The sequence below is a fragment of the Saccopteryx bilineata genome, chromosome 5 (assembly GCF_036850765.1).
Source record: "Saccopteryx bilineata isolate mSacBil1 chromosome 5, mSacBil1_pri_phased_curated, whole genome shotgun sequence".
Lineage (NCBI taxonomy): Eukaryota > Metazoa > Chordata > Mammalia > Chiroptera > Emballonuridae > Saccopteryx > Saccopteryx bilineata.
The window spans coordinates 264414512-264438755 of NC_089494.1; the positions used below are offsets into that span (position 1 = coordinate 264414512).

Genomic DNA, 24244 nt, shown 5'->3' on the forward strand with positions numbered 1-24244 from the left:
AAATTTTCATCAGAAGTACTTTCTCTGTCCTCTGACCTCATAAAATTCACAAGTGAAGTAGATTCACTTATTCCTACTAAATGAGTAAAGTCCTGGAGACCTTAATGCACAACACAGTGAGTACAGTCACCAATACAGTATCATACACCTCGAAGTTGCTCAGAAGCTAGATCTTACCTGTTCTCAGCACAGTAAGAAAATGATTATCATGTGACCTGATTAAGGTGTTTACTAAGGCTACTGTGATACTCATAATACAATAGACAAATGATTGAGGAAGGGGTCACTGACTCTGCTGTAGCCCAATGGTCAAGGCACATATGAGAAAGCAGTCAATGAACAACTTAGGTGTCTCAACAAAGAACTGATGCTTCTCATCTCCCTCCCTGCCTGTCTCCTCTCTCTCTCTCACAAAAATAATAATAAATACCCCTTTATAATCCTTTAACAGCTGTACAACCTATACTGATAGCTCCCTCATTCCAGATAGCAGTAATTCGTGACTTCACTTTGTTCAGTCTAATTTGACTGATGTTTTCAAATAACTCACTTTGGATTTTACTGATTTCCTACATGACTTCATTTTCCACTTTACTCACTTTCATTCCTTTCTCCATTCTCTATTACATTTGGGCTGCATCTGCTCTTCTTTTTCAAGTTTCCTGAGGTAGAAGCTTCTTTTCCAAATGGATTTAGTGCCAAGTCCCCCTCAATTACATGAAACAGCAGCACACCACAGGTTGCGAAATCCTCCGTTTTTTATTTTCAACCAATTCAAAATACCTGTCCTCTCCAATTTCCCTTTCTGGCTTCTTCTTTGACCCATGGGTCACGTGGAAATGTATTTTCCACCCATTTCTATTTGGGGCTTTTCCAGACTTTCTTTCTATAATATTACAACTTAGAGAGTCCACTTCGTATGCTTTGAGTCCTTGTACATTGACAGACTTGTCTGTCGGCCCAGCACGAAGTCTATGTCCTGTGGGAACTTGAAAAGGGTGTGTCTTTTGTGGTTCTATAAGAAGTGTCTATAAATGTCTCTCAGGACATGGAGGTGGCCAGATTTTATGTCCATGTGTTCTAAGAATTAACCCTCTTGTATATACGCTGTCAGTACGTTCTCCAAGTTCAACTTACTTTTGAGTTTAAGGTGGATTCTGACATACAGTACTGAACTATATTCCAGTCAAAACCATTTTTTCCTTTATTTGCTGGCCTTCCTCAGCCTAACAATACAGGTTCTTGTTGTAGTAATTTTGTTGGTTTTCTATATTTAGGAAATTAATCTGACATTTTTATTTTTGTTTGAAATTTGAGGCAGAGATGTGAGTGTCCCCTAAATCAGTGGTCCCCAACCCCCGGGCCACAGACCGCTACCGGTCCGTGGGCCATTTGGTACCGGTCCGCAGAGAAAGAATAAATAACTTACATTATTTCCGTTTTATTTATATTTAAGTCTGAATGATGTTTCATTTTTAAAAAATGACTAGATTCCCTCTGTTACATCCGTCTAAGACTCACTCTTGACACTTGTCTCGGTTACATGATACATTTATCCGTCCCACCCTAAAGGCCCGTCCCTGAAAATATTTTCTGACATTAAACAGGTCCGTGGCCCAAAAAAGGTTGGGAACCACTGCCCTAAACAGTCAACTGGTTCAATAATCCATCATTCCTCCAATGATACTATATTTATCGTCAATTCACACACACAGATACACACAGACACCTTCCTAACTCTCTACTCTACACCTTCTTTCATGTCTAATGGCTATCTCACTGTCATGTGCAGGTCTTACCATATTACTGATGGGTTCAGATATTCTTTGCAGCATTCATGTATTTATTCTTATAGATAAACAAATTCAAAATATCCCTATTAGAATTTTGATCCAAATAATTTTAAATTTAATGATTAATTTAGAAAAAAATCAACTTTAAATTAAAAAATCTTCCCACTTAGGAAGTAAAGTAGTCATCTACGCCTTTCAAAAAGGTTAATAGCAGGCCCTGGACAGTTAGTTGGCTTAGTGGTAGAGCATCGACCTGGCATATGAACGCCCCAGGTTCAATCCCCAGTCAGGGCATATGGAGAAGTGACCATCTGCTTCTCTTCCTCTCCCTCTCCCCCTTCTCTCTCTCTTCCCCTCTCATAGCCAGTGGCTTAATTGGTTTGAGCATCAGCCCCAGGTGCTGAGGATGGCTCAGCTGCTTCAAGCATCAGCCCCAGACAGGGGTCTCAGGGTGGATCCCAGTTGAAGCATATGCAGGGTACGGGGGGGGGGGGGGGGTCTATCTCCTCTCCTCCTACTTAAAAAAATGAAAAAGTTAATAGCAATCTTCGTGTAATTTCTGCATATTTGTTGTCAATTCCTTGAAATTTTATATGTTAGAGCTACTATGAATAGGATCTGAACCATTCTACTTTCTAGCTGATGTATGCATATTGATATATGATAAATCTATGTATTTCTGAGCATTTATTTCTACTTAACCACCTTAGCAAGGTGCACTTGCTTACATGTGGGTTCATAGGGATGTCCAAGAACATAGTTTTAAAAACAAACGCCTACACTTCGCCCAAGCAGAGGGTGCAGGTGTGCTAAGAAGAGTAGTGAGGTTTCCCCCTTACTGCAGTTTTGACCAACTTTCCAGTTGATATTGATGCTCTTCCATATTTAGGAACCGGCAGGTTAGACCAGCAGATGGAGAGCTCAGGTCGCTGCACAGTCACACTGTCCATGGAGCTTTAGCTAAATCCCCACCTTAAAACGTCCAGAAGCCAGCACTGGACTACCACCCAGGAGAGAAAGTCAGCACAGAACAGAAGCTACAAGAACACACCATACTGCTCACAAATATTAGGGGATGTTTCATTACTTCCTATTCATTCTGAAGCATCCCCTACTTTTTGTGAGCTGTGTAAAAATTCAGTGACACACAAGGAGAGCGCACAGGAAAAGACCAGCCATCAAGATTTCATAAAATGTGTTTCAGACATACACAAAACATCCCCTTCTACATGCCCAAATTCTTTTTTTTTTTTTTTTTTTTTTTTACAGAAACAGAGAGAGAGAGGGATAGACAGGGACAGACAGACAGGAACGGAGAGAGACAAGAAGCATCAATCATCAGTTATTTGTTGTGGCACCTTAGTTGTTCATTGATTGCTTTCTCATATGTGCCTTGACCGTAGGCCTTCAGCAGACTGAGTAACCCCTTGCTCAAGCCAGCGACCTTGGGTCCAAGCTGGTGAACTCTGTTCAAACCAGTTGAGCCCGCGCTCAAGCTGGAGACCTTGGGGTCTCGAACCTGGGTCCTCTGCATCCCAGTCCGATGCTCTATCCACTGCGCCACCACCTGGTCAGGCTCTACATGCCCAAATTCTTGCAAAGTATGGAGCATATCTTAAAATAGACTTGTTCATTGCTCTGATGAGATTCAAAGTGTCCTCTCTGGGTCCACACCCCATCCAATATCCTTTTAACAAGCTCCTCTACAGAATAAGAAGTATAATGACTGATGGCATCACTCCATACAAACAGAACAGATACCCTAATGTAAAACCATTAACAGCTATTATTGTGATTTAAGATGGCAAACTGAACCACAAATCAATCTTAAGATGTCGCAACATACTTTACTAATATGTGAACGGAAGCCAACATTCCATCCACTGAGAATCATCAAGAAACAAAAGCATGAAGCACTCAGAGTGGAAGAGATCTCTTTTTCTGGGTCCAAGAGATCTCAAAGTAAAATGTCATTCCTGGGGCCCCAGAAAGTGGAGGTGCAGTAAACCAAGCTGTGCACGGCTGCAGAGAATCCAGAGTTGTCAGGGACTTGAGGTCATTTCACACAAAGTGACATTAAGTGACAGATGATACATGCCATGACAGGAGGTTAGTGACTGCATCCATGGAGTTCTGGACAGTTTCTCAGGTGACCCCTGACCCTAAAACAAAGGCTCCGAGACGTTGAACTTATCTAGCTCGCCCTGGTGAAATCCAAACCTTTTCTCCTTTTCCCCACTTTTATCCCAATACTGTTTTCTACAGCAGCATACTAACTCAGAGCTGTTACACAGGGGTAGGCAAAAGCAGATTTCCAGTTGTGAGTACACGAAACATTGAGTTTATTCTTGAATTGTTATTATTGTATTATTTTCCATACAAACAACTGTAAACCTACTTTTGCCCACCCCTGAATTTTCACTTTCAGGACATATTTTCACTTGTTACATTTTCTTCCCACAAAGTTTCTATGAATTAGATAGAAACAGAAATCATCCACCATATTTCATAAATGATGGAACAAGTTGAACTAAAATGAAATATTATATGTGAAATCCCTTTGAAAGTATAAAATACAAATGTACAGTGCTGTTAAAATAAGTGAGTCACCGAGTTTCTGTCGGCACTAAAATCAAGATGACTATTCTCAGGGTGTTTCCTAACAGAGGAGAAAACAGCCTCCCGGTGGAGGGGGACGTGAATTATTTATTCCATGGGGAAGAAAAGCAAGAGAGTATTTCACACATGCCCATCTGGGTGACAGAATTCTGAAATCATAGGTGCCTCTGTCTCCTCCCCAGGCCCTTAGAAACAAGCCCAAAACATTTCCCATCTGCTGCTACTAAGGTCCGTGGTCAGAAAGACCAGCAAAAGCAGAGAACGAGGAGAATCAGCAAAGAAGCCACAAAAGAAGATGCTGTTTCAGTCGGAAGAATAATCCTGCAAGGGAAGCAGACCTACAGCCCACAGCCCGACTGGCCGCCCACGGCCCGCGACCCCGCGTGTGGGGAAGCTCGGGCAAGCAGCCAGCACCGTGGAGTCCCACAGCTGCGCAGGGCCACCCACGGGCAGCCCAGTGCCAATGAAAAGCAAGTGAACATCTGATCACTAGACAGGCTCGTGTTGTCCGCATTACAAAATAATGTACAATATCAAACAAAAGATGATTTTTAAATGATTACAGTTACCAAGAGTGCCTATTATTATATATAAACATGCTGCTCATGTCATAATGGTTACAACTGCTGTCTGTATAATGACAAAAGAGAAAGAGCTGCCCACACCGTGTCTCGCAGCCTTGACATAGATAGCCAGAAGTATGGGGAAAGGGTCTTCTAAAGGCTTGAGACAACTGGGGAGACAAAGAACATTCTAGCCCATTTAGAATGAAAATGTAGACCCTGGCCTGGTATCTGAGTTGATTAGAGCATTATCCTGATACACCGAGGTTGCTGGTTCAATCCCCAGTCAGAGCACAGAACAATGAAGACACAGATAAATGCAACAACATCAATGTTTCTCTCTCTCCCTTCATCTCTCTGTAAAACCATTAAAATTTTTTAAAAGAATGAAAATAGATCAAGTTTATATTTTCACTAGAAGGACAAAGGGCACTTACCTGAGAGACTGAGCCACGATGTTTTCACAGATTGTCAGACAATGATTCACACGGTCCTTCTTGGTGGCTGACAATTCTTTCTTTCTAAAAGAAAATAAGAAAAAAAAGAAGTGAACATGTGTTGAATTAATGCATGCCCCTTACTTCTACATGCCATTAGTGCCTTCAGTAAGCACTCGTGACCGCTAGAAATCACCCTATACTCTGTGGTGGGCGCAGGGCGGATCCAGGCCTGGAGGGCAGACGGCCTCTACCCACAGCTTCCTCCACTACCCTGCTCCACAGCAAAGACAGCTGATGCTACCCAGGCATCTTATTTTTCCCAATTGAGCAGAGACATTACAGTGCAAACAGTGACTCGTCCAAGATGACACCAGCAGAGGGGCATGCAATTCAATGAGATACAATTACACAGTACTTCCCTGTATACCTAGCTGCCTCCGCTTCTCAAAATCACGTTGCTGCCTGACCAGGTAGTGGCGCAGTGAATAGAGCATCGGACTGGGATGCAGAGGACCCAGGTTCGAGACCCCGAGGTCGCTTGAGCACCGGCTCATCTGGTTTGAGCAAAAAGCTTACCAGCTTGAACCCAAGGTCGCTGGCTCGAGCAAGGGGTTACTTAGTCTGCTGAAGGCCCGTGGTCAAGGCACATATGAGAAAGCAATCAATGAACAACTAAGGTGTTACAACGCGCAATGAAAAACTAATGATTGATGCTTCTCATCTTTCTCCGTTCCTGCCTGTCTGTCCCTGTCTATCCCTCTCTCTCTCTGTCTCTGTAAAAAAAAAAAAAAAAAAAAAAAAAAAAAAAAAAATCACGTTGCTCACCGACTGAAAACACCAGACCACACAGACCTCATGGTCTCTGTTAGGTGTAAATTACAGACAATGGCTAATTGCTTCTATATCCCCAAACAGCTAGAAATAAGAAATAAGCCTCCTGCTTTGAGCCTTTCTCACATTTAATCCCCAGTAAGGGAACATACAAGAACAAATGGATGTTCCTCTCTCTCTCCCTCTCTGTCCCACTCTCCTTCCTCTCTAAAATCAATAAATAAAATTATTTTTCAACATATATTTTTAAAAGCCTCCTACTAAGACCTCTCAGCCAAACAAAGGAGATAAACAGCCAGGTCAAGAAGGTCAGACAGGCCCTGGCCAGTTGGCTCAGTGGTAGAGCGGCGGCCTGGCGTGCAGAAATCCTGGGTTTGATTCCCGGCCAGGGCACACAGGAGAAGCGCCCATCTGCTTCTCCACTCCTCCCCCTCTCCTTCCTCTCTGTCTCTCTCTTCCCCTCCCGCAGCCGAAGCTCCATTGGAGCAAAGATGGCCCGGGCGCTGGGGATGGCTCTGTGGCCTCTGCCCCAGGCGCTAGAGTGGCTCTGGTCGCAACAGAGTGCCCCAGGGAGGGGCAGAGCATCACTCCCTGGTGGGCAGAGCATCGCCCCCTGGTGGGCGTGCCGGGTGGATCCCGGTAGGGCGCATGCGGGAATCTGTCTGTCTCTCCCCGTTTCCAGCTTCAGAAAAATACAAAAAAAAAAAAGGGTCAGACAAAGGTGCCCGCTTCCCGCCCTAAGCCAGCGCCTTCAGGTCCTCAGGGTGGGCATCTCTGAGATAAGGCAGACGGAGGGTCCACAGAGGATAAAGCAGCCTAAGAACTCAATCCAAGCGAAGAACCTGAGTGCAGTTACAGTACCTGAGACTTAACTAGAAACAACTAGGTTTTCGAGGGAATTCTATTACCAAAGGGGGGAGGAGAGGACTCTAACCTACAAATACTGTGACTGTTGAATCTCTAATGCAACCCTCAGGCTCCGGAAAGTGCACCTGGAGGAACAGCTGGTACAACTGTGCAAATCCAGGGAAGGCGTGCCCTCCGAAAGTCACTTCAGTTGTGGCCCGGAAAGAAGACAGAAAAGGAAAAGCCTCTCAAGGGGAAGTCAGGGGTCAAAAGGAACAGACAGGGGCTCCATGCAGAGGAGAGAACCAGGGCCTGAACCAGAGCCTGGTTCATGGAAGGGGAGAGGGGCTTCCAGACGACTACCCAATGAGAGACCCTCGTTACACAGACTGGGGAGTGCTTCCCACCACGTCTGTCTCCTTCCTGCGTGGGACTTGCACCGGTGAGTCACGCTGCGGTGTCGGCCGTCCACCAAAACGCCATTCTTCCCTTCCTGGACACATGCCTCCCGCTCTGAAGTTCCATCGCCTGGCCTCCCTGCAGCTAGAGACAGACCCTGACTCGGTCCCCCCAGAGGAAACAGGACAGGAGGCAGTGTGTGGGGCGCCTGCCTCGCTGGCTTCCCAAGGTGTCCCCTCCCCCGTTCACCTGCCTCCAGTTGGACATGCCAACTCCCAGTTGTCGCTCAGACAGACAAAGACTCCAAGATGGCTGCAGAGCCATGGGAGGAAAGTAGAGGCCCCAACCCATCCTCACGGACCACCCACTTCACAGCTCTATGATGGAAACCACCCAGATGGCAGATGGAGGGATAAAGCACTCGGCCAGATGATAGACTCCTCCTTGGCAGTGAGAAGGGCAAACTGTTCATACACGCAAAGGTGAACCTCAGTGTACCAGGCTGAGGGCTGCACACTGGATGAGTCCATTTATGTGACATCCTAGAAGAGACAAAACTACAGGAACAAAAGTGACCAGAAGTTTCCATGGGCCGGAGAAGGAGCTGACAGCCAAGAGGCATGGGCATGGGGAAGTTCAGGGGTGATGGGCCTGTACCAGATCTTGAGTGTGGTAGTCGTTACACAGCTTTCTGCACTTGTCAGAAGCACAGAACTGTACAACAGAAAGGGTACATTTTACCATATGTAAATTATAACTTGGTTTTAAAAAGAAAGAAGTGCTATGATAATTCAAGTGCTCTCTCCTTTAAACGACCATATCAAAGTCTCTGTTACAGCAGCTTAGTTTACTAGCTTAAGACAGCCATCAAGAAAGTTAAAGAACAGGGACAAATTTAAGCATTTTAAGAAGAAAACTAACTCATCTGTCTATTACTCTTCAATTTCCAAAGATAAATCTGCCCAAGGCCTTACATGAACTGAACTCACTCATCCAGACTCAAGGCTGTGTGGGTAACGGCCCCTTGACATGGCAGTCTCTTACACAGGGTCTGAAATGATCCCTTCGGGGATGGTAATAAGAACAATATTGACAAACACTAAACCAAGTGGACTTTAAATGGCGCGGAATAGAAATACTCATGACAGCAGTTTTTATCAAAATCAGAACCTTCCTCCTGTGGTGTTTCTGTCTCCAAGCCCAAAAGGTGGTTCACGGCAAGTCCCTCTGCAATCTGAGCCCGACTCTCCCGCAGGAACTGATGGGGCTTGCTAACTAACGTGAGCACTAGCCAATGTCTTGGATGGGCCGACCCTGACCAGTTGGCATGGGCTACCGGAATGAAGCCTGGAAAATACTTTAAATCCTATTTGTATTCAGTAAGAGAGAATGCTCTCAAGGCCTGCCGCCCAATTTCATGACACCTGAGTGTGCTGGCCCCACGGGCCAAACTTGAGCGTGTCCACCAAACTGGGACTGCCAAAGAAAGAATGTGGTGCAAACTTCCAACAGCGGTTAACATGGCCCATTCCCATCTGGCCGCAGGCTACCTTAACCTCCACCCTGGGTCAGTATTTCCGAACCTCCGGGAGCTCTGGCCACTGGAGATAACTCACTTGTTTTGGTCCTGTGTTTTCAAGCTCAGGTCCTGTACATTCTACGGCCCCTGCTTGAAATACGTCCTTCTTATCTTATCTTGTCCAATACACAAACTAACACGTGTAAGAAAACTACAACTATTGTTTCCCCCATGAAACTGAATTAGATGGACGGACTGACATGTCAAACTGACTTGCTCCACATGAAAGTAAGTATGGAAATGGAGGTGAAAGATGGAAGCGCCTTGCTCTGGGCAGGAACTGGGTGAACAGGTGACTACTGGATAGACAGGGTCAGAACAGTCCTGACTCTTGAACCGTTTTTGGTAAAGCAGTCATTGTAATTTCACCTCCAAAGAAAAAGCAAACCTCCCTCAGCACCTCCAATTGTGGAAGGAAACAGTCTGCACAGAAACACACATTTGGAAGGAGGGGCGTAGAAAAACCAAATCCTCTGCAGCACGCTGCCATCCTGTCAAAACAACTATCAAAGAACCAAGGCTAAAAGTGGGAATTCAAGCCCTCTCCTCTAAACACTTACTTTTAGAATATGTTACAATTGTGCAGGGAAAATGTGGTTCCAGGCTGAGAGTGGGCAAGGGGGAGGCCTGGACCACCTGAGGAATAGAAGTTCCAATCACTCATGTCCACTCATGTCGCACGAGCCTGGCCATCTGTACGTGCAAGCACTTCTGTGTACACATGCCAGCCGGCACACACACAGCCCCCACGGCCCCCACGGCCAGAGGAACTGAGGTCGAGGCTGCATCGCCCTCAGGCGGGGACCCTGGGCTGACTCCTCCCCAGCTGTTCTTTCACTTGCCAAGTCCTGTAACGGAGGAGCATTCCTAGAAAAATAGGACTCTTCCAAAAAGATTTCTCTTTTAAGTGAGAGGAAGGGAGATAGAGGCAGACTCCCACATGCACTCCGACCAGGACCCACCGGTAACCCCTGTCTGGGGCCGATGCTCAAACCAATTGTGCCACTGGCTATGAGAAAAGAAGAGAGAGAGAAGGGGGAGAAGGAGGGGAAGAGAAGCAGATGGTCACTTCTCCTGTGTGCCCTGACCGGGATGGAACCCGGGACAGAACCCAAGACGGAACTCAGGATGTCTGCACACCAGGCCAATGCTCCATCCACGGAGCCAACTAGCCAGGGCCTCAGAAAGATGTTTTTAAAGAAGAAATGGGACACCAAAAGTCATTTTGGAATTATGTTTCACACATAATTTAAAAATAAAAGTGGTGGCCCTGGCCGGTTGGCTCAGCGGTAGAGCGTCGGCCTGGCGTGCGGGGGACCCAGGTTCGATTCCCGGCCAGGGCACATAGGAGAAGCGCCCATTTGCTTCTACACCCCCACCCTCCTTCCTCTCTGTCTCTCTCTTCCCCTCCCGCAGCCAAGGCTCCATTGGAGCAAAGATGGCCCGGGCGCTGGGGATGGCTCCTTGGCCTCTGCCCCAGGCGCTAGAGTGGCTCTGGTCCCAGCAGAGCGACGCCCCGGAGGGGCAGAGCACCGCCCCCTGGTGGGCAGAGTGTCGCCCCTGGTGGGCGTGCCGGGTGGATCCCGGTCGGGCGCATGCGGGAGTCTGTCTATCTCTCCCCGTTTCCAGCTTCAGAAAAAATACAAAATAAATAAATAAATAAATAAAAATGAAAGTGGTGCTTGATTAGGGGAATCAGATTTCCTCCATCTGCAGTCTGTACTAGAGAAAAGAGGCCGTTAAAATAAAGGCTTTCTTACTAGTGGACAAACCGAATACAGGAACGGTTTGAGGTGAAACCAAACCAGCCAGTAGAAAGAGGTGCTGTTCAAAACCCAATCTCTTATGCTTAGTGAAAAAAGTCTGACACCAAGCACCCCATCTGTGTGAGGCCAATCTAAAAGAAACATCCGGAGCAGGCAAATGCAGAGACGGAAACAGATGAGTGGCTGTGGGGACTGGGGGCCAGGGGGACATAGGTAGTAACAGCTAATGGGGAAGAGCTCTCTTTTGGGGGTGAGGAAATGTTCTGGATATCAGATACTGGTGAAGGCAGCAGAGCCCTGTGAATATAGCAAAGCCCATTAAATTGTATCTGTTGATGGTAAATTTTATAATAACCACAATCTCAATGTTCAAAAACTCTCTGCAAATGCCATCAGGTCTTCCTCCACAGATCCAGACTGACACCTGTGCTTAGGTTCATGCTCCCTGTCCACCAGGGTGGCCTTTTTTTAAGTGAGAGGAAGGAAGACAGTGAGACAGACACCTGCATGCACCCTCACCAGGGTTTACCCAGCAACACCCATCTGAGGCTGATGCTTGAATCAACTGAGCTATTTTTAGCACCTGAGGATGACACACTCAGTCCAACGGAGCTATCCTTAGCACCCAGGGCCAATGCTTGAACCAATCATGTCACTGGCTGCTGGAGGGGAAGAGCAAGAGAAGGGGGAGAGGGAGAGAAGCAGATGGTCAGTTCTCTGTGTGCCCTCACTGAAAATGGTATCTGGAACGTCTGCACTCTGGGCCAATGCTCTATCCACTGAGAAAACTGGCCAGGACAGCCTTTTTTTTTTTTTTTTTTTTTTTTTTTTAAGATTTTACTTACTCATTTTAGAGAGAGAGAAAGGGGGAGGAGCAGAAAGCATCAACTCCCATATGTGCCTTGACCAGGCAAGCCTGGGGTTTTGAACTGGCAACCTCAGCATTCCAGGTCAATGCTTTACCCATTGCGCCACCACAGGTCAGGTGACAGCCTTCTTTTTTAATTGAAGTTTTTACTGAGGTAATTATAGATTCACATGCCCAGCTCACAGTCAGTGTTACAACCTACTTTGCAGCTACACAAATGCTCGATGGCCCTAGGGCAGAAAAGTCTCACTGTCTCAGCTACACCTGGACACCCGTGAGCCACAGAAGTCCTCCCTCCCGAATGCTGACAGCATCAACAACAAAGGAGAGGCCGTTAGCCCCAGCAGAGCTTCTCAGCCTTCCAGCGCACAGAAGCTGCTCACAGAACCTGTTAGCATGCAGACTCAGACTCAGTAAGTCTGACAATGGGCATGCTCTCTGCACTTCGCAGATGCTCCCAAGTGACACCAAACTGCTGGCCTGAGGCCACTCTGAGCAGCAGCATCCATAGCATTCACGCCTCAAACAGACAGTCTAAAATCGGAGCTGATCTAACACAATATTAAATAGTGCCTTCATGCAGCCCCATGTTCATTGCAGCATTGTTCACAGTGGCCAAGACATGGAAACAACCAAAAAGCCCTTCAATAGAAGACTGGATAAAGAAGATGTGGTACATATACACTATGGAATACTACTCAGCCATAAGAAATGATGACATCGGATCATTTACAACAAAATGGTGGGACCTTGATAACATTATACGAAGTGAAATAAGTAAATCAGAAAAAACCAAGAACTGTATTATTCCATACGTAAGTGAGACATAAAAATTAGACTAAGAGACATTGATAAGAGTGTGGTGGTTACGGGGGAGGGGGGCACAAAGAAAACTAGACAGGGCCCTGGCCGGTTGGCTCAGCGGTAGAGCGTCGGCCTGGCATGCGGGGGACCTGGGTTCGATTCCCGGCCAGGGCACATAGGAGAAGTGCCCATTTGCTTCTCCACCCCCGTCCCCCTCCTTCCTCTCTGTCTCTCTCTTCCCCTCCCGCAGCCAAGGCTCCATTGGAGCAAAGATGACCCGGGCGCTGGGGATGGCTCCTTGGCCTCTGCCCCAGGCGCTACAGTGGCTCTGGTCGCAGCAGAGTGACGCCCCGGAGGGGCAGAGCATCGCCCCCTGGTGGGCAGAGCGTTGCCCCTGGTGGGCGTGCCGGGTGGATCCTGGTCGGGCGCATGCGGGAGTCTGTCTGACTGTCTCTCCCCGTTTCCAGCTTCAGAAAAATACAAAAAAAAAAAAAAAAAAAAGAAAACTAGATAGAAGGTGACGGAGGACAATCTGATTTCGGGTGACGGGTATGCAACATAATTGATTGACAAGATAACCTGGACATGTTTTCTTTGAACATATGTAACCTGATTTATTGATGTCACCCTAGAAAAATTAATTTTAAAAAAAATAAAAGAAAAATAAATAAATAAATAGTGTCTTATTTTTCCTTCTTGTCTAAATAAGGTACATCTATTATTCCAAGGTATTATGCCAAATGGCTCCCTTGCGGGGACTGGAGGTCATAGAGCTGGGGCTCTTAAGGTGGGAACATGCGTCAGCAGCCCACTTGAAAGCCAGGACAATGTAAAGCCTTTACCTTTACATCTCCAAAAGTCCTCTTTTAAAATAAATGCTACAACATCATACAGCGATTAATAAAAATTATGCATGGCTTGAGCGCAGACTCACCAGCTTGACTGTGGGATCACAGACATGACCCCATGGCCGCTGGCTTGAGCAAGAAGGAGTCACTCACTCCGCTGTAGCCCCCAGTTAAGGCACAAATGAGAAAGTAATCAATGAACAACAAAGGTGCTACAACAAAGAATTGATGCTTCTCATCTCTCTCTGTTCCTGTCTGTCTATCCCTATCTGTCCTTCTGTTTCTGTTCAAAAACCCCCCCAACAAAACTGTTACAATTCAACAATAAAAAGACAAATAATTCAAAAATAGGCAAGAATGAGGACAAGGGCATCAAGCTAAATTTACAAGAGCCTTAAAGTAAGGTCCGTAACCTTACCGTTAAACTTCCTCAAAAGGACAATAAACTCTGAGCTGTGCAAGCTGTTGCAGCAGGGCTCTGTTTTTACAGCTGGAACAGAATCCTGGTAACACCAACTACAGCTAAACTAGGTGATGCTTAGTAGACAGAGATATGAACAGGTCCTATTGGCTCTACCTTCAAAATCAGTGCCTTCTCAGGCCCCTTGCCTCTGCGAACAACCTGGCAGAGCCTGGCACACCTCACCAGCACACTGCAATGGCTTCCTACGGTCTCCTGCACCTGCCGTGCGCCTCTTCACTGGTTCTCAGCCAGGGTTCACTGCAAAATGGAACTCAAGGGCTGCTAGTCTTCAGACCAAACAAACTCTCTGATGACTTCCTATCTCGCTTAGAATAAATGTCGATGTCTTTATTCCACCTACAACGAAAAACCTATTTATTGATCAATGTGGCCCTCTCCTACCTCTCTAACCTCACCTCCTGCCAAGAGTCTCCCTCTCACTAACTCAACCAGCCAAACTGATATCTGTGCTTTTCCTGAAACAGGGCTCTTTGGACCCATTCCCCAGCCTCCACACACCCTCAGTTATTTACTTCAAGTCACTACCTTGGTGGCCCATCCCTGGACACACTATCTAAAACGTCAACAACCCTGACATGGCCCAGTCCCCTTCCCTGCTTTGCTGCTCACGAACATAAAAGCTTCGTGAATGCAGAGCGTTCTCTGTCCACTGCTGGAACCCCGCGCCTATTAGAACAGTGCCTGGCACACGCTGAATGTTCAGCAAAACATTTACTAATGCCTAAATAATTAAAGTCAGGGCAAAACTAGGTGGGAATCTGAAGGAGAATGAGCAAGTGCCAAAGGCAGAAATGTCAACCGCCTCCCAAGCTCGGGCACTCCCTGCATGCCAGTCCCGCCCAGGAGCCCAGCATCCTCCATGCTGAGCCAAGAGCTGCCACTCAGATAAACTTCAAGCGAAGCCCACGCGTGGCTGGGACACTACAGTTCCACACAACAGAGAGGAAGAGCCATAAAACTAGAGCAGACACTTTCCAAATTGCTTTTGGCCAATCTCACGTTGAAGAACAGATTTTTCAGCCGAAGCATCTGAACAGAAATGCCAAGCTCCCAACTGGTAAGCCATGAGTTTGTTACTCAAAATTTATGAATACCTGCTCTTTCAACAGCAAAGAACATAAAAATATGATACTTATTCATTTTAGTTAAAAAGAACTCTAAGCCTAATGCAACTGAATCCAGAGCATGCAAGGAGCCTTTAAAAGCTACTATGTGGATATACTTTTGTTTTTAAAGAATTTAAAGTCTATCCTCACCTTTGCATTGGTTATATATATCTAGAAGGATTCACAGGAGGAAGTATCACTCAGTGCTTGCCTCTGGGAACAGTCAGGCACTCGGGAGAAAAAAGTGGAAGACAGATTTTTAATGATTACCTTTTGGAATGTGCATCATATCAAGGTATTACATGAAAATAATAAATTTTTTAAATAAGCCAATCATACATTACCTTAAAATAATGAAACAAAAATCTACCTACTTGGTCAAGCTGGCTTTAGAAGGAAATCTCTATGCCCATATTTTAAAGATCAGCAAATTGAATAGGTTCTGTCAAATCAGCACTAAGAAACATGACAGCATATTGACGAGTGTCTGACCAAACCATCTGGGCAGCAGGAAGACCCTGCTTCCCGCCCGAAGCCCCAGTGCTGCCTGGTTTACACACCGTCCACAGAACGTGTGAACTTCCAAGTCATCTACCTCCTGGAGAGGCACCACGATACATCTGGAATGGGTTGTGATTCTAAATTACCTGTTGTAGTAATTTATATTAGTAATACCAGTTGTTTTTTAAAAACTGCTTTTTCTCTAAGTATCCAAACAGGGTTTTTATACCTCTAGGAGTAAAAAAAAAAAAAAAATTACTTCTAAATTTTATTTTAACAGATACTCCAACACCCCTCCCTATATCCACATTTCCTAATTAAACTCTGAGGACTGGGCCAGGATCACACTAGAAACATCAAGAACACAAGAAAACATTACAAAAAGAGAATCAGTCTTCACAGAGTGAGCTGCCTTTTTTTTTTTTTTAAAGGGGATGGCTGCTTCTTCACTTGTTCTTTAGCCAAACGTCCAAAAAGCGACTCAAGGGGCTGCTTCTTGAAAACTACCCCCTTCAGTCCCCCCTGTACACCTGTGCAGGTCAGAAATGAAAGGCTGGAAGGGGCCAGAAGCCTGAACCGCAATACAGCACGCCCCGAGCCTCAGTGGAACTCTCAGCGCACGAGACTTCTGGGGAAAGGACACATGGGCTCTGATAGATGGTGCTCTTAATTGGTCTCTTTCAAATATTCTCCCAGGCACCAGCAACGGACACCTCTACCACCCAAGCGGTACCAGGTTGTGAACCACACAGTCAACAGGAGCCGTGTCCGGTCCGCCAGACGCCCCGGTCCCGGAAAGCTGGACGCCAACACCGGAAAACGTCCATCACGCACCCCCCACCCAGCAAGTAACCTCTCCCCCAGCGATATGTCGTTATTAACAAGTGACAAAGTGGCAATACGCTAACGTCAACCCTTCCTAATAGCCGACTTCCGTCTTATTCCTTCTAGCTTGTTCATCAGAACGGTCTAACTAAGTAGGTCACCACTGACTTGGCAACCAGAATCACTCACTCGCTGAAGGGCGCCCAGACCGAACGTGAGCTTTAGACGGACGGCGGGTCTCTTTTTTGAGGCTTAAAAACTACGGCGATTTCCAAACTAAATCAACGACGTGTCTCGAGAAGGTGGAAACACACACACACACACACACACACCACCACCACCACCACCACCACCCCCCTCCGGGCACGGGCTGTTTGCTGAAAGGGCCCCGGGCAAAAGCATCTCTCTCCACTGGAGCGCGTCCGCTCTCCCCCGCCCCGCCGGGCTCAAGGCAATGATGTCATGCCCGTCCTCACCGCGTCCCGGCTCCTCCAGCAGAGTCCTGCGCCCCCCAGCCCTGCGCCCCCCGGCCCCGCGCTCCCTGGCCCGCCGGGCTCAAGGCAATGATGTCATGCCCGTCCCCACCGCGTCCCGGCTCCTCCAGCAGAGTCCTGCGCCCCCCGGCCCCGCGCTCCCTGGCCCGCCGGGCTCAAGGCAATGATGTCATGCCCGTCCCCACCGCGTCCCGGCTCCTCCAGCAGAGTCCTGCGGCCCCCGGCCCCGCGCTCCCTGGCCCCGCGCTCCCTGGCCCGCCGGGCTCAAGGCAATGATGTCATGCCCGTCCCCACCGCGTCCCGGCTCCTCCAGCAGAGTCCTGCGGCCCCCAGCCCTGCGCCCCCCGGCCCCGCGCTCCCTGGCCCGCCGGGCTCAAGGCAATGATGTCATGCCCGTCCTCACCGCGTCCCGGCTCCTCCAGCAGAGTCCTGCGCCCCCCAGCCCTGCGCCCCCCGGCCCCGCGCTCCCTGGCCCGCCGGGCTCAAGGCAATGATGTCATGCCCGTCCTCACCGCGTCCCGGCTCCTCCAGCAGAGTCCTGCGGCCCCCAGCCCTGCGCCCCCCGGCCCCGCGCTCCCTGGCCCGCCGGGCTCAAGGCAATGATGTCATGCCCGTCCCCACCGCGTCCCGGCTCCTCCAGCAGAGTCCTGCGGCCCCCGGCCCGCCTCCCGCTCCGACGAGGGGAGGGGAGGGACGCGGCCTCGGCTCCGCGGAGTTCTGCTCGCTGCGCAGCCCCGGTTTCGGGCAAACGCGGAGCAGCAAGTTCCTTCCCTAACTTCGCACGCCGAGAAAGGCGGGGGGCTGAGGACGTGTCCGCCCCGGGGCCGCCCGCAGAGGGACGGAGACCCACGCGGAGGAGACCCGGGGACGGGTCCTGCGGCGGGACCGGCAGGCAGGGGCGCCCTCCGCCGGTGGCCCTGTCGCCGCGGGGCCCGGGTCTGCGGGGACGTCGCCCCCGCCGCCGTCGCCGAGCAGGTAGCTGCAAAGAGCCCGCACTCACGGTCGGTGCAGCGGCTCCTCGGCCACGGCCGGGCCGGGCGGCGGAGGTGGCGGCGGTGGAGGTGGCGGCGGCTGCGGCTGAGGCGGCGGCTGAGGCGGCGGCGGCTGAGGGGGCTGCGACGGCGGCGGCGGCGGCGGCTGTTGCTGCTGCTGGAAGGACTTGAGAGACTCGAAGGCCTTCATCAGCTTCTCCAGGGTCGCCATGGCGGTCTCCCGCCCCGCGGGGACAGCCCCGGGAGCCCTCGGGCCGGCTCACAGCGCCGTTCAGCAGCGCGGCAATGAATGGGATGCGGGGACGCGGTCAGTAAGGAAACAGAAGCGCACAGCCATCTTGGGCTCGTCCCGGCAGCCCCCGCGGCCCTGCGTCCCAAGACGTTCCGCCGCCGGGGCGGGGCCAGCCGGCCGTCGGGATTGACAGCAAGAAGTAGCGGCCTTTGCCAATGGCCAACCGAAGTACCAGCCCGCCCCCGCCGGAGTGCCTTCTAGAGCTGGCGCCGCCGCTGAATAACAGCATCCCTCCGGGACCAGGACACGCGGCGCTGAGGGGCGGGACCTGGAGGTGAGGGCGGGGCGCGGAGTACTAAGAGGAGGGAACAGGACAGGGGCGGTGCGCGGCGCGGCGCTGAGGGACAGGACCTGGCGGTGGGGACGAGGCCCTATAGGTGAGGGGAGGGGCCTGGCGCTGAGGGGCGGGACCTGGAGGTGAGGGCGGAGCGCGGAGTACTAAGAGGAGGGAACAGGACAGGGGCGGGGCGCGGCGCGGCGCTGAGGGACATGACCTGGCGGTGGGGAGCGGGGCCCTAGAGGTGAGAGGCGGGGCCTGGACGTGAGGGCGGGGCGTGAAGTACTAAGAGGAGGGAACAGGACAGGGGCGGGGCGCGGCGCGGCGCTGAGAGACAGGACCTGGCGGTGGGGACGGGGCCTGGTGCTGAGGGGCGGGACCTGGAGGTGAGGGCGGGGCGCGGAGTACTAAGAGGAGGGAACAAAACAGGGGCGGGACGCAGCGCTGAGGGACAAGACCTGGCTATGAGGGACGGGACCTGGCGTAAAGGGGCGGGGACCTGGAGGTGTGGGCGGAGCCTGTTGGTAGGGGGCGGGGCCTTGAGGTGAGCGGCGGGATGTGCGGTGATGGACTGGACCTGGGAGTGAGGGATGAGACCTGGCGATGAGGGGCGGGGCCTAGAGGTGAGGGGCGGGGCGGGCTTGGCCCCCACCACTCTCCTACCCTCCACCCCCCACCCTCCTACCCCCTACCCCCGAGATACGCCTGGGGTCGCAGGGAGGCCTTGGCTTGGGCCGAAACCCCGCCGGCTGGTCGCGCTATGGGCGGGGTCGCCCCACTGCCCTGCAAGGAATGGGGCTCTCCTCGGCAGGAGCACGGAGTGTGTGCGCCCTGCACAGGTCCCTCGGGCGGGCAGGTAGCCCAGGCGTGGCCCCAGGGAGGAGGGGCGACCCTGGGGAGCGGGCCGAGGTGGTAAAAACCTGCCTGGTCAGTGCCTGTTGCCCGGAGAGGCTGGGGCTGTGCAGCGGGAGCTGCCCCCCGCAGGAGTGACTGCCTGACCCCAAGGCATCCCCTCCAAGCACCAGGACTTCTGCCCACACAGGGCTGTGGGCACTCCTACCTGGTGCGCGGCAGGTGGTTCACAGGGGTCCAGGCTCAGAGGCCTCATCACCTGGCGGGGAGGCAGATGAGGAAGCAGGGGCCAGCAAGGAAGGTGGGGCACCCGCTGGAGCATCTATCCTGCCTGCTGGACAGGTGTGGGCTAGCCTGGGAAAGACCCACTCAGGGACCACAGCACATACAGGAAGAACCCTCTCTGATCAGGGCAGAACCTTGTCCTGGGCCACAAGCCCCATCACTACCCTCTCAGAGACTCAGCTGTCCCAAGCGTCAGGTGAAAGGAAACCCAGCATCCCCTCCGGTACCGTTATCCCCAAAGGGATAGAAATAGCCCCTTTCAGTGCCAACCTGGATGTCCCAAGTTCCCTGATGTTCATAGAGGCTCTTATCCATGTACCAGGCAATGTGCCAGCCCCCAGGCCACCATGGTGATGGCTGCTCCCGGCTACCAGGTGCTGTGGTGGCAGACTTCTTAGATGGCCCACTGACGCCCTCCTGTTGTTCCTGCCCTATATACTGCCCTTCCTTTGAGCATGGGCTGTCCCCTGGTGGCTTGTTTCTAACCAACATAAGGAAAAATGGCATTCCTGGGACTAGTGACGAAAGATTGTGGCTTCTGTCTTGCTGGCTCTGTTCCCCTCTTGGCTTGCACATGTTCGTGATGCAAGCTGCCATCTTGGAGAGGGGCCTACAGAGCCACCAGCCGGTGAGAAATGGCCAGGAGACAACTGAATCCTGCCAACCCCACATGCGCTTGTAAGCATATCTTGCCTGGTACAGCTTTCAAGTGACAGGCAGCTGGCACTTGACTGTCTGCTTTCGGGAGACCGGGAAGTAGAGAATCCAGTTAAGCTGTGCCCAGATTCCTGCCCCACGGCAATGCTGTTGTGAAGCCACAGTGTGATTGCTTACACAGCAATAGATACATGTGTTAGTCTGCCAGGGCTGCCATATGTAGCAAGTTACCACACACTTGGGGCTTAACAACAAAAACCTGTCTTCTCACAGTCTTGGAAGCTGGAAGTCCAAGACCAAGGTGTGGCAGGGTTATTTCTCCTGAGGCCTCTCTCCTTGATGTGTAAGTGGACCCTCTTTTCCGTGTCCTCAAATGGTCATCCTTCTGGGCATCTATGTCCTAATCCCCTCTTCTTATAAGGACACCAGTTATATTGAATTAAGAGGACTTTACCCTTTTAAAGTCCTCATCTCTAAGTATAGTCATACTCATTCTGAAGTGCTAGGAGTAAGGACTCAACATCAATTTTGGAAGGACACATTTCTGACCTTCCATAATAGGACCTCTTTTTTCTTTCTTTTTTTTTAAATTTTTACATTGATTTGAGGGCAGGGGGAGAAAGAGACACACAAAAGCATCAACTCATTTCACTTAGTTATTCCATTTAGTTGGGCAACTAATTGATTGCTTCTATGTGCCCTGACTGGTGATCAAACCCGTGACCTCTGGTGTGCCAGGCTGACGCTTTACCACTGAGCCACCCAGCCAGGGCCTGAACATCAGTTTTTATCTGGGCACTTTTCCACTTAGTTAAAATACTACATTGCTCATCTGTTCCTTTTTAGCGTGTGTAACCATATGATTAAAGAAGTTCCAACTAATGAGATGTAAGCAGAAATGATGAGTGTTAGTTCCAGAAAGTCTCCTGCTGCCTGAAATGCGGATGTACTGGTCGGCACTTGAACAGTTGATTTGGGTCATAAGGATGAACACCACCTCCTGGGACAATGATGTCGGAATAAGCCATCGCCCAGACAACAGGGTAATGCCACGCCAGCCTAGCTTGCCCATCTGAGGAAAATATGATTCTATTTTGTTTAAGCCACTGTTACTTCAGATTATTCTGTTAATATGGTCCTAAACCAAATTTTTATCAGTGCAGAGATGTCATGGGTGAGTGAGACCTTATATCATCTGCGCAGCAGATCATGACTACTTCAGCCATGGCAGGAAGAGTCATTTCCTAGAATGTACTATAGTTCTGACGAGAAATCTTATCAGAAACTTACAGAAAGGGACTGTCAGGAAGGCAGGTTTTTTAAGTTCAGAGAAAAGCCTAGCACAGTCCACAAAGAGAGCAAAGATTAACATCACTGGGTGGGCAATTTGGCATAGCGCCTCCAAAGTCCTAACAGTGGGCACAGTCCCTGAACAACTTTAATGAAATGACAGTTCAGCTACTGATGTAGAAAAATCTGCAGACTCATGGCAACGTTTTAAGATGTGACACGCCTATTTATTGCAGTTCACATGAAGGATGAACGTGGAGCCAGGAGCTCCTGGGCCCTGGGGCAGGCTCGGGCAGTGCGCGTCCCTGTCAGTGGCCAGCTCTCCCTTCTCTCAGGTTCCGTGGCCAATGCAGCCCTGCAACACATGACGGGCAGTCAGTCGGGGACCTTTCTGATGCACGCTGGCGTGACTTTCCTCGACTGGGAAGGACAGTGGGCAGTCTTTGGGGTGCTAACTTTCAAGCAGACAGAACCCTCACTCATTCTCTTCACTTCACTGAAACCATCGCGGTCCCTCTCCCCTCGCACTCCTCAGGGAGGAGCGGCTTCACCTGCACAGACACCCGTCAGCTGTTGGTCTCCTGGATAGGCCCCACCACCTCAGGGTGGGTGCCGTGCGGAGGCCCCCGTGCAGAGCTGACCACGCTGGGACAAGCCCTCCTGGAGAGCGCCGGGGCTCGCCCAGGCTCAGCGGGAACGCAGTCAGCGTGGCCAATGCACTGCGAGACTTTTACCACCTCAGGCTTGTTCTTCATACAGAATGTCAGAGGGCAACCTCTGAATAAAGCCTTCCAGAATGACAGGGCACAAAGCAGGATAATCCACTAGCCCAAGGAGAAAACCTCACCTGGAAAAAAAATGCGAAATTTCATGTTACTACAGAAGTCTCTCCAAACCATTCCTCCATTTTCAAAAGAGAAGCAGCTTACCCAGTGACAGCGAGTGAATGAAAACCAGAATGTGTAATATAGAAACTGAAATAATATGTATTGTTTTGTGATTTCTTCTGCAAGATACTGACTTCTGAGCCTAGCTTAAAATGCTCTGCTTTTTCTACTGATAGAAAAAGCAGGTTTTGAGTGTTGCTAAACCATTCGTCAGAACAGGGCCTTCATACCAACGGCAAACGTGAGGATTTTTCTGGCTGGGCTCAAATAGCACCCTATAGCTGGCTTTTAAACTATGTGAAATCTTTTATATAAGAGGCATTGAAAAAAGAGAAAATTTTAACTTGGTGAAGATATTTTTCACACATAACATTAAAAATCCCAAACCATAGTAACAAAATGTTTTACCCTTAGCCACCTTCTGAGGAGTCTATGGAAGAACCCTGGCTTTTGCTTGACACATGCTTGACAGGCTTTCTTATTTTCACTCTCATTGATGTCCTTGAAACACTCAGTTTCGATCATCTGCATCCACAGAAGGGCAAGAGAGAGAAGTAGGGGACACCCCGGTCAGTCTGCTGCACCCTGGCACCACGCCAGCCTCATCCTCCACTCCCGCCGCCTGACCTCTTCTTGGCAATGTGGTCTCCCCTCCCCCAGGGTGCTGGCCAGGGCACTCAGGGCAGGAAGCCCCCATCTGACCCAAATGGCCACCTTCTGTCTGCCTCCTGTGAAGGGATGGGGTGGGGGGGTGGCCGCTGTAAATAATTTTACCTCTCAACACACTAATACGTGTGTGTGTGTGTGTGTGTGTGTGTGTGTGTAAAATAGATAAAAAGGTCTCTTAAAGGAAAAGCTGTAATACATACACATCTGAGTGATTTTCTTTTCATCACGTAACTAGGGTATACGTGCGGTGCTGACAAGGGCAGTACCTCGTTCTGCCAGGGGATGGAGACACACCCCGTAACAAACTGGCTGTAGAAGGTGTTGTCTGCGGTATCCAGGTAGACGCCTTTCACTGTGGAGAACTGCTTGATGTCCAGGACGTCCTTACAATAAACTGCATGTGGCTGTGCACGGAGAACAAGGAGGTACCGGCCATGAGGTCACCGGGCCCCTCAGTTTCATTAACCACTAAGGACACGGTGCACAGAGTTGAGGTCTGAACGCCTCCTCCAGTCCCAGTTCTGGCCGAGCCCCACATTGGAAGCACTTCCAGTCCCTTCTGTGGGCATGGTCAGTGTCACAGGCCCACGGGCACTGTCCAACTAGCTGTTTTGCCCACACACCTCTTGAGACCCATGTGTCCTTTTCCTGCAGTGGACAGTGGATCACAGACATGTCAGCGTGAAGAGGCAGTCACGTGCTCTTGCAGGAACACAGAAGGGTGGAGGCTCCCCGCCCTAGATCCTCACCCCGGCCTCCACCTCCAATCCTTGGCCCCCTTCACATCCGGTGCCCACGTAGTCTAAGTGAACGATGGCATGCCCCATGCCCTCCTCCAAGGTCCCCCGGCAAAGCTAGTCTAGGGTCTCCAGCGGGTGTAGGTGGGTCGGCAGCCCCTCTGCACAGGGCGTGTCCATGTGGTCACCTGTGCTTCTGGGAGTGAGGAAGAGGCAGGCCCAGCCAGTGCCGGGGCGCCCGGCAGCTCCGAGAACGCACACCCCCATGAGTGCGAATACCAAGGAAGTCGTGCTCCCGCTGTCACTGGTCATCATGAACTTCTCTGAGAGCCGCTGTCACCACAAGGTGGGTAGACAGTCCACAGGAAGGCTGGGGAGGGCTATGCCATAGCCCAAGGCCCCAAACTCATATTGCTTCCCCCTCAGAAGAAAGAGCCTGACACATCCCTACCAGGTTCTGCTGTCGCCTGGCCCCCATAGGTCCTCTGGTTACATTCCGGAGAACGGCCAGGACGCCTGGACCTCTGCTCACACTTCTCA

General features: G+C 50.3%; 2 protein-coding genes and 1 long non-coding RNA gene across 6 annotated transcripts in view; 1 reads left to right on the plus strand and 2 right to left on the minus strand.

The window, feature by feature from the left end:
- Positions 1-18108, minus strand: part of HTT (huntingtin) — a 128859-nt gene extending 110751 nt beyond the window's left edge. For 2 of the 4 annotated variants that reach the window (XM_066280426.1, XM_066280424.1), the window contains exons 1-2: positions 17767-18108; positions 5413-5496 (exon numbers count right to left, since the gene is read on the minus strand). In XM_066280426.1, coding sequence (XP_066136523.1) covers positions 5413-5496; positions 17767-17969 — 287 coding nt within the window. In that variant the 5' untranslated portion in view covers positions 17970-18108. Of the gene's footprint in view, positions 1-5412; positions 5497-15096; positions 15143-17766 lie in introns of those variants that run through there. The other 2 variants (XM_066280425.1, XM_066280427.1) reach the window with 2 other exon arrangements.
- Positions 18109-18214: 106 nt separating this feature from the next.
- On the plus strand, positions 18215-23334 carry LOC136338260 (uncharacterized). The gene is made up of 3 exons (XR_010731937.1): positions 18215-18324; positions 20968-21164; positions 23203-23334. It is a non-coding gene; the product is annotated as an uncharacterized lncRNA (long non-coding RNA).
- Positions 21621-24244, minus strand: part of GRK4 (G protein-coupled receptor kinase 4) — a 69927-nt gene continuing 67303 nt past the window's right edge. Inside the window, exons 14-16 of the mRNA XM_066280428.1 lie at positions 23168-23371; positions 22717-22823; positions 21621-21766 (exon numbers count right to left, since the gene is read on the minus strand). Of these exons, the coding sequence (XP_066136525.1) occupies positions 21649-21766; positions 22717-22823; positions 23168-23371 (429 nt within the window). The 3' untranslated portion in view covers positions 21621-21648. The remainder of the gene's footprint in view (positions 21767-22716; positions 22824-23167; positions 23372-24244) is intronic.